This window comes from Aptenodytes patagonicus, chromosome 2 (assembly GCF_965638725.1).
Source record: "Aptenodytes patagonicus chromosome 2, bAptPat1.pri.cur, whole genome shotgun sequence".
NCBI lineage: Eukaryota > Metazoa > Chordata > Aves > Sphenisciformes > Spheniscidae > Aptenodytes > Aptenodytes patagonicus.
In genome coordinates this window covers 160,685,681-160,698,799 of record NC_134950.1, presented here as the reverse complement: position 1 = coordinate 160,698,799, position 13,119 = coordinate 160,685,681, and the positions used below count along the sequence as shown (strand labels likewise).

The 13,119-nt window shown below is 37.7% G+C and overlaps 1 protein-coding gene across 4 annotated transcripts in view; it reads left to right on the top strand.

The window, feature by feature from the left end:
* ZMYND11 (zinc finger MYND-type containing 11) overlaps nucleotides 1–13,119 on the top strand; it is a 108,217-nt gene that overhangs the window by 38,553 nt on the left and 56,545 nt on the right. For all 4 annotated transcript variants that reach the window (XM_076331904.1, XM_076331902.1, XM_076331903.1 and 1 more), the window contains exon 2: nucleotides 6,315–6,449. In XM_076331904.1, the coding sequence (XP_076188019.1) occupies nucleotides 6,334–6,449 (116 nt within the window). In that variant the 5' untranslated portion in view covers nucleotides 6,315–6,333. The remainder of the gene's footprint in view (nucleotides 1–6,314; nucleotides 6,450–13,119) is intronic.

The window sequence follows — 13,119 nt, the reverse complement described above, 5'->3', positions numbered from 1 at the left end:
CTTAATCTAACAGTGAAATGAAAAGATTTTCATTAGGAATGACACACATTCAACATCCAAAAATCTTCTGTAGTTCAATAACTTCCAAAATGACAGCATTACAGCATGAACTAATCTCTTAATACAAAAAAGCGCACTGAAGAATTCAGTAATTTTTATTAACTTATAGTTTAATTTTCTGAGTTTAGTTTAATTAACAAAGAAATTTTGCCTGTTTCAGCCACAAGCCTTTGTTACATCTTTCAGCTTCACTATCATTGAACACCTCCCTAAGTTTTTCATTGTGAGGATGTGGAAGAGCAGTCAGCAGTTGAAAGTTTACTCCAAAACCCTGGAAAGTCAGCAGAAAGGCATTTGTTGATTTTAGTGGATTGGGATTAAGTCCAGAATAAATATCTAATGATACCAAAACACTTTCTGATTCTTAAACATTTGAAAATGACTTTGTATGCAAAATCTGCATTTCTCATAACCTGCACTCTTGCAAAAGAGGGCCTCCTGCTAACAGATGCCCAGCTAATCCTAGGTCATGCTCGTAATATTGCACACTCAGGAAGACAAATGAATGGTAAGCAAAGTGTGGGATTATTCTTGCCAAAAGCTTTGTCCTCACCCTAGCAGCTACTCCCCACACTTTTGGATCACTAGATCTGGAAGGCAGACCTGAAGTTAAACTTTCTCTTGTTTTTTCCCGTTAGGCATGACCTTCACTGCTGCTCAGTCAAAACATTTTCAGGTGCACCTTCCATATGTAAAAACAGGATAGTTATCAGTTTTGCTCCAGTTGTTCTAGGAGGGGAAGACTAAAGAGTTTACCCTCCCACTAAACTGGTGATGAAAGATACATTTTAAAAGCAGTTTAAATTGTAAACCATAATCTTGCAGAACTTCAGAGTACAACGAAGACCTGTATGAAGTCCAGGGACCCAAACTCTACATCAACTTGCAAATTTGTAATCTGGATTTTAATAGGAAACTCCTATTTAATACAAGAACAAAGCACTAAACATTTGGAACTACTTGTACTGCTGATATATAGTTTTATGCTTACTATAAAAAGTTACACTTTAAGAAATACTAGAGCCCATATTATAATGTGCACATAAATACAAATGTAAGTCTGTGTCCAAGTTTCCTAACAGCCCAAATTCAGCCAGTCTCACAGCATGAAAGCCACAAAAACTAGGACTGAGCCTAGCTTCTTCCTCCTGTTGAGCCTGAAATCTTTCCACCATGTGGTGTGGAAGAAATAATAGCAAGCCCCAGGGATGCAGTGCTGAAAGGCAGAAACTAGCAGCTGAGCAGTGGCAAGGATCAACTTCTTAAACTGTCTTTCCATTGCAATTAACTGCATACCAAATCTCAGCGAAATGGTGGCTAATAGCAGGGATGACGTTTAACCTGTTTGACTTTGCACTGAAAGGGATGAGCGCCACAGGTAGCCTCACTTACAGTGAAGTACGAACAGAAGATTTAACAAGCTACTACTTGTCAGCTCTTAATTAGCAGCTCCCATCAGAGCAGCAGCACCCAACTGCAACACCGTCTGCTTCAGTGCAAAGTCCAATTCATTAGTTAAATTTTCAGAAGCATCATATTTTGCTTGGACCATGGTATTTAACAGCTAAAGCATGGCAAGATTTGACTACTTTTCAGTTGTTTCTGTCTGTAGGGAGAGTTTCTAGCTAAACTTAGTACCTGATAGTATCTGCTAAATTGGATGCAAGCAGCAGGTCAGGAGGTTCCTTGGGCTAAATCCCTAGACATGCTGCAAGGTGATTTTTGTTTATTTTGACTTGCAGTGCAGATTTCCATATCCACTACTATTGCAACAGACAGCTGTACAGCATTTGATTTGGCCAAGTGTGTGTTTAACAACGAGTAGCCTTGCTGTTTTGACAGTAAGTCTGATTCGCCACCGCTGTAACATTGCCACCACATGGCAATGCACGCTTTGCTGTAGGCTTTGAGAAGATAAGCCATGCTGTGTGTATTCACAAGATAAAGCACAGTTTGCTGCACCTGCCTGTAAGAAACGTGGGTAACATTTAGCTCCTGAGGAAAGTTGTGTACAGTAAAGTGGTATACTTTTCAAAATAGTGTACACAGGACATTCAAGAGGGATTTAAAACATAAAATATAGTAAAACCTTACTCAGATTGCACTGAGAAACAGTTAGAGAGTTGAAAATTGAGAAGATAAATCATTTGCTTTGGGCCCTGTGTGAGTGAGCGGTGAGCGTGTGATGGAAGTGTGTGAGCTGGCCACACAAAACTTCATTTGTTAGGAGAATCCTTATTTTCTGCAGGTCCCATGGATGTCTACAAAACCTAAGACACATTCTGCTGATAAAAATTCTTGGATTTTTAGCCATCTTTTGTTTGCCAACCTTTCTCCAAGAAGCTGCATCCTACCATAAACTTGCTAGCAGAACGTGGCAGAAATGGCATGAAGCAAGTAATTTTGTATGGACAGGGGATACCATAGCTAAACAAGCAAATCACAAGTGGGAAATTAATGTTTACTTCAGCTTTTAGTTTTTCTTTCCAGGATATTGAAATGAATGCTATAACAAAAGAGGGGGATGAGAAATATCTTCAAGCATTTATATGTAAATGTACATTTCAGTATTGTGGTTTTAAAGTCTCTGGAGTTCTAACTTCTTTAAAACACTGCATGGATCAATCAGCCTCTTTCGGTATTTAACCTCTAAGCCATAGATTCTTACACATGCTCACACACACTGGATATTTATGCTTGTTCTCTTGCATGTGTGTGTGTGCACCCACACATAAGCAAATAATCAGGAGTGATAAATATAGATTTAAGAATCTGTCTCCCATTAAACTTTAAACTATTATTTGTATAAATAAGTTGTGCATGTTGAAGCACTGGGAGCATTTTCTGTTGCTTGGAAGTAGCACTCCAAAGCATTTTATGAACTATTAACAGTCTGATACAAGTTATCTTTAAGATTTTATAATAGTATAGAAAACTGTTTATATGTTTGCAGGAATGCAGGGGGTAGACTGTTGTGGTTAGTTTTACCATGGAGGAAGAGTGACTGCAATGAACAGCAAGAAATATGCCACTATATTTTAATCTTTTTCTTTAATGCAAAAGAAAGTCTCTATATTTCTTCTATACCACGCAATTAAAAAATGAAAATAATGCTAAAGTGGTCTGGGCTTTTTGGAAAAAAAAAAAAATCTGTTTTTATATTTTTGGAAGTGTGGTGTATAAGAACTGCTATTTCAGTAGTGGAGTGTCAACTCTTGAGTTTAGCAAAAGTGCCCTTAAATAGTAAACCAAAGCTATAAAAATGAAACGTGTATTCTTTGAAGGCAGAACACCTGATAAAATTATTGTATCTTACAAAAAAAAAAAAAAAGGAACAGAACATGTGTGATTGCTGTGTCCCTCGTGTCAGAATTCTTACTGCTTTTATTTCCAGACAAACAGGGGGGAAGAGCCATGGCTGTGCCTGTGTGAGCAGTGGTGGGGAGCAGGGGACCAGCCAGGAGGGAGCAGTTTGGGTGGGCATCCACACCAGCTGTGTTTTGGGGGGGTTGCTTCAGACCAGGTGCAGTCTGGTCCCATGGAGTGACCTCCCTGTAGCGGCTGGGGCCTAGGAGGTGCATGCCTGTACTGTGGGTTGGAGTTAGCCATGACACAGGGCATAGCGTTTGTGTGCTCCAAGCCAACAAAGCGCAATAAGGATGGGGAAGGGGGGTGGTCAGGAAATTTGTTCCAAAAGCGCACTCCAAAGGAAACGGGGAGCCTGTAGGGCCTTTGCAGGGAGAGGCCTTCCTCTGCCCGCTGGCGGTCATCTTAGGTGCAGCTCTGCAACCACAGGGCTTCAGGAACCCGTAATTACAGCGATTCTTCACTCTCCCTCTCCCTGTCTCAGACATGGGCTTCTTCTCCCGCCCTGGAGACACAAGAGGGAATTCCTTAGCCCCAAAGGTCAGCCTTTCCTTCGGCTGCACAGCGGGGACATGGGGCCACGCTGAGGCAGCAGATGGGTTCCCTGGGGCCCTGCCCTGTGCTGGGGCCCTCAAGCCCAGGCGTCACAGGGGTGTGAGAGAAAACCACCTCCTTCCCCCTCTGCCAGGCACGCTGAGTGCGGCTCTCACATGGGCAGCCATATGCCAGGCTGCCAAAAATAACGGTTATTTTTAAAATAGTTGGGATAGCAGGACTCACTTCATTTATTACAAAATAAACTGAGAACTGGTCTATTGTTTCACACTGATACCAGGGTCGAGAAGGATGAGTGTTTCCTCCTTGATCCTCGCATGTGGACGTGATACTGCATAAGAGGCTCCGTGTCCGGCCTGTCGACTGGCATATCAGCTAACAGCTTTTAAAGCAGATAGTTTGTAGAGAGCTAGAATAAAAAGAATTATTTCACTTTTAGTCAGTTCTGTGTTAGGAAATGAGTTTTATGCTAAGATACAAGGGCTGTAAAGATTGTCCTTTTTTGTGTTAGTGTCTAACCTTTTTTTGTATTTTACAGGTATATTTTCCTTAAGAATTAAATTCTACAAATAATCACATCTTTCTTTTACAAATTAGAAGGGGTTTTTGTACTTGTAATGGCCTCATGTTCTGTGAAATGAATGCAAAGGAGCTCACAGGGATGCAGTGTCTTTTCCCGCTATTCCCAACAGGGGCTTTCTTTCTCTGAATCATTCTTAGGTGATGCTATCTACTGGCTGTCACTCTTAGCTGTATGTCTGTCATATTCCCTCTTATCCTTCCCTCAAAAATGTATTCTTGGCCTCTCTTTTCTGGGACATCCATCCAGTTGCCCTTGCTTTAAATCCCAGTGGGAGGAGATTTCTAAAGCAGAAATGTGGGGTCGATGTGTGACCACATTGTGTCTCCACGAGCGCCGCTCTGTTCTGCCCTTCCCTGCTATCTCCAGCAGCCAGAGGTGCCTCACACACCTGGACGTGCACACATAACTTCACATCATCTTTTTTTTTCTTTTTTTAAAATGGGCTACGTAATGTTAAGTACAATACTGTTAAATCATTTCTTCTCCTTAATAACAGAACGTTGCGCTTCATTTCATTATACCTGTAGAGTGAGTGAGCGTTGCTGAGCTAATATTGGATCTGAAACTTGGCAGCCCTCTTTGACAAGTACCTTTAGGTCCCATGGACTTGAAAATTACATTGCTGCAACTGATGGAATACTCAAATCTGTTTAATTTTTCTGAATTTGAGAGGAGGGACACTTTTAATACTTAAATTCCCATCTTTAACATTGCACAGATGGTGTAATGTTTTTGCATTTTTTATATTATTTTGGGTTACTGAAGTTAATATTCTGCTAGCTACAAGTATCCACGTGCATACCACAGAGTTCATTTTGAGGACAGAGCTCTAAAATAAATTATAGACCTTGGTAGCAGTCATAAATCAGTCATTTTTTTCATTGAGAAAGTGGTGGCACTGGAAGAAAGTTATTTAGTGATCAAAATGCATCGTTAAGCTTTTAAAAAGGGATTCTGTGCCTGTAGTAGAGCTGTAGGCGATTTATGGCTTATCTGTACTCATTGCCTCAAGCTTTTGGAAAATTTGTAAACAAAGCCAGATGCTCATTATGTTCCCGTTCAGGGTTGGTTAGATGGGTAAATGCCATCAGAAGCACTTTGGTCCTGTTGGGTTTTAGCATGTTACAGAAAATGGAATTGCTCCAAAATATTTTTTTAAATATTTATCATCCATGAAAATATACTGCTAGTTTCTGCTCATAGAATGGATTTTTTTAACTAGTTGTAAATGATAAAAATACAAAAGTAATACTCTGAGAACTATACTGTGTACTAAACTGTGGGTCCAGCTTTTTCTCTGTGTCAGAGTTCATGCTTACACCGTGTGATGTAGTCAAGCACCACTCGCCCCTTTTTAAGGGTTTCGGGCAATGCAAAAGGCTATAGAAGTTTCAGGCTAGGGTAGCGTCTGCTTTTTACCAAATCTTAGGGACCTGAGATGTGAATTAAGTGACTTTTCATAACCAGTTTGATAAGTTAAGTCATTTGCTATTGATTTGATAATTTTTACTGCGCACCTTTTGTCTTCTGTATAGCTTATGTGATGTGAAAGGGGTTCTTGTAAACTACATTTTTTTGCTTTTTACTGCTCTTTAAGCATAAGAAAACATGCTGCTGTATACAAATTGAATTGCTATAGGTTAACAAAATTTTCCTTGTAATCATATTTATTGCAAGATGATCATCATGTAATCCATTTCATAATTCATGATTAACTTTTTGGTGTATTTTTTTTATTTATCGGCTGCAGCTGACCAAGTAAACAGGTCATGGCACGCTTAACGAAGAGACGACAGGCAGATACAAAGGCTATCCAGCATCTTTGGGCAGCTATAGAAATAATCCGGAACCAGAAGCAAATTGCTAACATTGACCGTATTACAAAGTAAGTGATCCGTTCCAAAAAAAGTCTTGACGAGGGGGAAGGTTGATGCTATTAAAAGCCCTGGGAAACAGAGACAGTAAATGTTATGAGACACTGTGAAACAGTTACATGCACTTCTGTGTTGCTAATTATCTAATTATTAAAAAAAACCTTGCAGAGCTGAGCACCTGAAGATCTTAAAGTGAGGTTCAATCCATTGAATTGAGATCTTACTCACCCTGTATTTGTTTTGTATAAGCATCTTTAGGAAATATGCAATACATAAAGTACTTGAACTGAGTTTAGCATGTCAGAGTTGTACTCACTTGGTAGCTTGGTAAAAATACAAGAAGTAGATATAAGGAGAAAAGGGCAATAAAATCTGTAAATAATCTAATTCTTTAGGAAAATGTGATAGGCCAGTGGAGAACTCTTTTCCGGAAGGCAAAGATAAACCTGAAGTGTTAGGTTGCTCAAACAAATAAGAAGCCATTTTTGCTGAGATGGGCATAGGATGCTATTAAAGAAGACATGAGATGATTACCACTTATGCCTAATACTATTGTTAATATTAAAATATTCTTCAAAATGTATTAGGTGCTGTATACACAGAAATATATATTCTTTGTTCTGTGGAGCTTGCAATGTGTAAAAAGGTCTATAATATTAAAATACCTTTTAAGATAACTTGGAGTAGCCACTGTAATAAAAACTTTGCTTTGTCTGCATTTCCAGGCCAACATGTACATCACATTTGTCAAAGTAATCAATATGAATAATTTAAAAGAGCAAAAGTAACCAGTTGGCAACTCTTCAGTTGCCAGAACCAATGTGAACGGATAATGAGGCCAGAGACAACTAAAGGGGAGAGTTATAAACAGTGCAGGTGACTAATGAAGTGAAAATCATTATAACATGGTCCACTGACAGAGTTTGGAAGCTCTGGGGTGGACGTGACAGGCAAAACCGGCTTCATAAGTGGAAGAAGTGTAGCAGTTCAGGTTCTCCAAACATAGTGAAAAATAAACAGGAGAAAGAAAAAAGATGATGTCCCAAATGAATTAGGGTGTACGTGGCTCCTATAACAAAGAAAAATGCACCATTAAACCAAAAAGCACCTTCCCAGAGATAGAGTTCCAAGTGAGCTTCAGAGGGAGATTGTATTTTAGGGAATTTCATTTTTGAGGTTGTACTTGAGTTTCAGAATGCTTTAAAGCATATATATTTGCATCGTGTCTCCAAGGAGACACGTGGGTAAACTAATGCTATACACTTTCCATTTTAACATTTCAAATTACTTGCTCCAGGCCGTATATGAGCTGAGTTTGTTAGCTGTTTATGCTCTTTTTATATGTAATAAAGGGAGACAGGCATGTCTAGCTGGGGATTCATCCCACTCTTATGAGAGATGCCTATTTTAAGATAGTGCGCATAACATTTAGCGGGGTAAAGTTAGGTAAGACAAATCCTATCATTACAAACAAGGTTGAGAAAACAAGTAATTAGGTACTAGAAAAAGAAGTACTGCTCTTGGTAACTGAAGGGTAGTTTGATTTTTTTAAAAACAGTCTAGATCCAGATTGTATGACTCATCTCTAATCAGAAGAAAAATAAGTGACTAAACAGAGATGCAAGCAGCCTTAGTACTTTGAGAAAGATGTGCAAGGTGTTAGCAGTGAAGAGTAATCTAAGAAGTGCTTGGACATTGTAAATGCTCCACATGCACATCAGTGACAAGAGTGATGAACAGGGATCTAGTTTCTATTATATGATATTTTTAAGGAGATAACTTTTGATAAGAAAAAGATAAAGACCTTTGAGTTGCTTTACGGTACTAGTCATTGATAAAGAAACACAGATGACTTACTAAATGAGTATGCATATTACATAACATTCAAAATAAAGTTCTGAACTTAGCAGGGTGTCAGAATATCTCTTCTGATGAAAACTGGGCAGCTGATGTATTCTTCCAGGCTGAAAGATCATTTGGTCAAATACAACTGCAATTCTTTAAAAGATCAGTGTCTGGCCACATAGGCAAATGTACGAATAATAAGAAAGACCAAAACCAAACAGTGGTCAAAAGTGAAAATTATGAGCATATATACATAGTTGGAACTAAAGGGAGGATTCTCATACTTGGATTAGTAACATTTTTTAGAAGTGTTAATATCTCTTGGGATTGACTGAAAGAGTGACTTTGCATATTACAAGTATTTGCAAGTAATAATGACAATGAAATTTATGGAAGCATGTCTTATTCCTGAGTAAGGATACAGAAAAACACCAAGATAATCTTTTTTTATAAATACATGTTTAAGGTAAGTGAGAGTCATCCTACCGTGTCATATAGTGGATGACAAATGTGTACTTTCAGAGAACTTCACAAGCTGAAAAGATGATTCATGATTTGATTTTTGATTTTATTTTCTTTTTGCCATAGTTTGAGGGTTCATTTGTTGCTAGAGACAAGTTGCCCTGTATATTTTGTGACCTGTTAGTCCAAACCCCTTCATAGCAGAATCTCTATTGCTGCTTTCTTCATCAGATGGTTTGCTACTTTTAGGCAAATCTATTTGTTGGCTTTTCTCCTAACTGGCAGCTCAGCGTGGCTGTCTCCCTCTTCCTAACATACTCCTGTTTATTTAATTTACTTCTTGCTTTTCTTAGCCTTCTGGTGCTGAGTAGAAGCCACTGTACACATCAAGGAGCATTTACTTTTTATGACCAGGGAGGAAATGTTGGTAATATAAAAAGAGGATTCATTGTTCATAGATTATGAGCTGTTTCAACTCAATATGTAAAAAAGACAAATTTATATAACACATTAAAATATGTAAAATGTAACCTGTGCACTTTATGTGTAATTGTTAAAAAACACCTGGGGTAAAGAAAGACTTCCAGAAGATACTGGCAATGGAAAGTATGCAAGAAAAATCTATAGAACAAGGCACGCGTTTTCTGTCGAGAACATAAGAGTAGGAGGATAGTGTAGGAGGAGCCAAGAGCACTAGAAGGTACTTCTGGTATTATCAGGAAAAACCTATAAGGAAAGAGGCCCTTTAATTAAAAGTAGACTAAATCAAGTATGCTTTGCTTTTTAAATTGAGGAGGAGGAAAAGCAAGAATAGAAAAATACATGATTAGAAAGTGATTGAAAACTGTCTTACATTGAGGAAAGAGTCACTTGGTGAATTTGAATATGCAAGTTAGAGCCTTTAAAAAATTAGTAAGCTTACCGAACTTTTGGCAATTATTCTAGAAAAGTCATTGCATGCAGAGAAATATTAAGAAACACAAGAAAGGTGTCTATTTTTGAAGGAATTAAAAATGTGTGTGTGGAAAAATGGCAAGAATATGACACTGATAATTGGAATGTTATATAAATACGTAAATAAAAACATCGGTAGGGAAGAGACCACACTGCACAGACTTGATGTCTCAAAAAAAAAAAAAATTAACAAATCATTATATGAAAGGGTTTCTGCAATTGTAGTGATTATATGTGGGGGTACCTTATAGTTGGAAAGGTACTTTCCATTGGTTGGAGATAAGCATTCTTCAGTAGTTTGAAAACTAAATGAAGGGCTGAAAACCAATACTAACAAGAAGGAACAGTGTAGTGAATTTAAAGGAATTAGTACTAGAGGCGCAAACTGCCTTTTGAAGAGAACTTTAAAATATATGTATAAGTTCCTATCTTTGTACATAGATGTCAGTGTGTTCAGTGCATTTTCATTTAACAGTAAAGCTCATTTGGAGGCAGTGGTAACATTTCTGTAAAGGTATACAAAATAAATATTCTCACCTGGCTGATATTGTTATAGTGTGTCTCAAGTCAATGAATTATAATCATTTAAAATCTAACTACTAGAAATATCTAACATTTCTAAACTACCAAATTACTTAATAACAAAAAGATATTTCTAAGAGGTATTTATCAAGAAATATGACTTATTTTTCTGTCCAGACTTGGTGTTGGGTTAATTTGACCCTAATATGTCAATTATTTAGATGAGAATTATTGGTATTAGTTATGCCGTAAACACTAGCGGAGAAATGGCTTCCCATATCTTGTGAATTCTCTGTCAAGAGCGCAGCTTGACAAATTGTTCATCCCTAAAAGTGTGTTAAAAATTATAATCATGCTTTGACTTTCTGTTTTTTCCTCATTATCTTCCATCTGTTTTGGATTTGGGGTAACCTCAAAAATTGATTCTATGGAATAAAAAGCCTTAAAATACACTGGAAAAAAGGCATGCATATTTAAATGAGTAGGATAAATTATTGACATTCAGTTGCATAGCAGATTGGTAAGTATTTCTGTACAGACATGTTTTTAAAGTTCTCTTTCTTTGGCTACTCCAGTCTTCCAGTTTCTTTTATAGTGTTTTCTTTATAATTCCCTTACAGGTAATTGGACTCCTAAGATTTAATTAACTATTAATTAAATATTTACCCTTTTTCTCTCTAGGTATTGGGTTTCCTCAGTAGCAATTTATGAACATTTCATAATCTGTATGATTAGTTCAGAGTTCATTATCCATTAAGTTCATGTTATTCAAATACCCAGTTGGCAAATACGGTGTTCTAGAACTATTATTGGCCGCTTTCAAGATTTTGTCATTGTAAACATATAATTATTCCGGTTTCTAAACTATTCCATGAAGACTAATGTAAAGAACCAAAACATAATTCTTTTCTTCCATACTTCCTTCCCCATATTTTTTTCTCTCTCCCTTTGATGTGTTTCATGATTTATTTAGTTGATTGTCTTCTCTCCGTGTCTCTTATAAAGGCTGTGTCTATACTGTCTTTGTGTACTGTGACAGGGAATGCCCTGGCACCATCTGGAGCAGATATGCTGTGACCACACCGCATTGTCTTTGGCTCACGGAGTGTTTCTTTGGCCCTGACATATTCTTTGTTTGTTTTATATGTGTGTGTGGTTCTTCAGTTCTAAGCGCCAAAAATAATACAGCCCACAACAATGCTGTTCTTGAAACTTTAAGCTAGAGGCATGACAGTTTTGCCATCGGGCATGGTGTGAAGGCATCTGAGGACACATAGCGTGCTGGAACAGTGTTAGAGTGCCCTTGGCAGAAGGAGCCAATCTTGGCATGGTTTACATCCATGTTCTCTGTCAGGAGCAAACTAACCTCTTGGCCATGCTTTGCCTTTTTCCCAGGAAGAACAAGTTGGCTTTCTTCCAAATGGAGCCTGAGAATGAGTTAGTTTGGGAATGAAACCAAAGAGTGACCATAGTCCATAGTCCACAGGGTAGAGGTATCCCAACTTTTGGGGGGATGAAGGTAATGGAAAGACCGTTAGCTAGGATAAAACTGATACGCTATAATTGGAAAATTTGTGTTATTTTCAAATAGAGCGAAACTGAAACTATCATTTTCATCAGTCAGAAAGCTGTTTTACATCATTGGTGATACAAGAAAATGTCTTTTTTTCATAAATAGGTACAAAGACTCTCATCTTTGTTAATTGGCTTTCAAATGGGATGGTCTGGTCCTAGGTCCCTAAATGGTCATAACCATTTTTCCCATATTTGTTCTGTGGACTCATTTTTGTTATATTCTAATTTAATGTAAGTGCAGCGAGGTCAGATCAGCTAAGAGAAATGAGCAGATCCCAAGCCTATATAGAGTAGACTGTGTCAGTCACCTGTTAGCTTTGTGTGGACTGACATTAATCAGCATTGATGGGATAGCATGCCAGAAAAGAATTACTCAGTATGAAAGATTACTGTAAAATGAAGAGATGTTCTGGTCCTACAGTTGAGGTGGAGTCGCTAGCAGTTGTAGATGGAGTATGTGACCTTCTCAGTCTGACATTTAGTCCTAGGAGGGGGATTTCTTCTCCAAATATCACTCCATGAAATTTCTCCAGTCAGTCTCTGAGAATAGTTAAAGTTAAGGGTCTCTCCCATCCATAAATCTGTGTTTGTTGCCTTAGTTCTTCTGCGGGTCTCTTTTTAGGCTGTCTGCTTTAACGGAAAACAATTTCTAGAAGCACTGATTAAAGCAAAGATGAGAATGAGCAATTTGAACAGGTAGAGAATAATCACAAGAGAGTATAAATAAGAAAATGAGCAATTTGAACGGGTAGTGAATAATCACACAAGTCTATAAATAAGAATATGCAATGCAGTGGCAAGAAAAAAAATTGAAAGAACAAGATTCTTACAGTATTGCTTATTGGAAGCTCAGAAACTTGTTAGAAAAAATCTGTCACTATTTATAGTACCTTTGATGAAAATTTAAATCTTCCTAGTATTTTGCATGTTGCAACTAAATAGTCATGCATAAACAAAAATAGTAAGTCATAAGAATGATTAGGAGAGCAGATGACTCTGGATTTATAACTAGATAATCCTGTTGTTTTAACTTTACATGAGCAGAAGTATTGTAGCACCTGATATTTCTTTGACTGAAATGAAAGCTTAGAAATGTTTTCCTGCTCCGTTGGTTTCTTATCCTTTGTCAAGCCATCCCCCTAAAATATCTGTCTCTTTGTTACCGGAGAGTAGGCTTATCTGAAAACAATTGTTTGAAGTAAAACATCCTCCTGTTACACAGAAGAATGCAGTGGTTGCTTGAGTTCACTTTTAATCAGTGTTACTGGCTCCGTTTCCACATCTTTACATCATCCTCATTTATGTTTTAAATGTGACCATGTG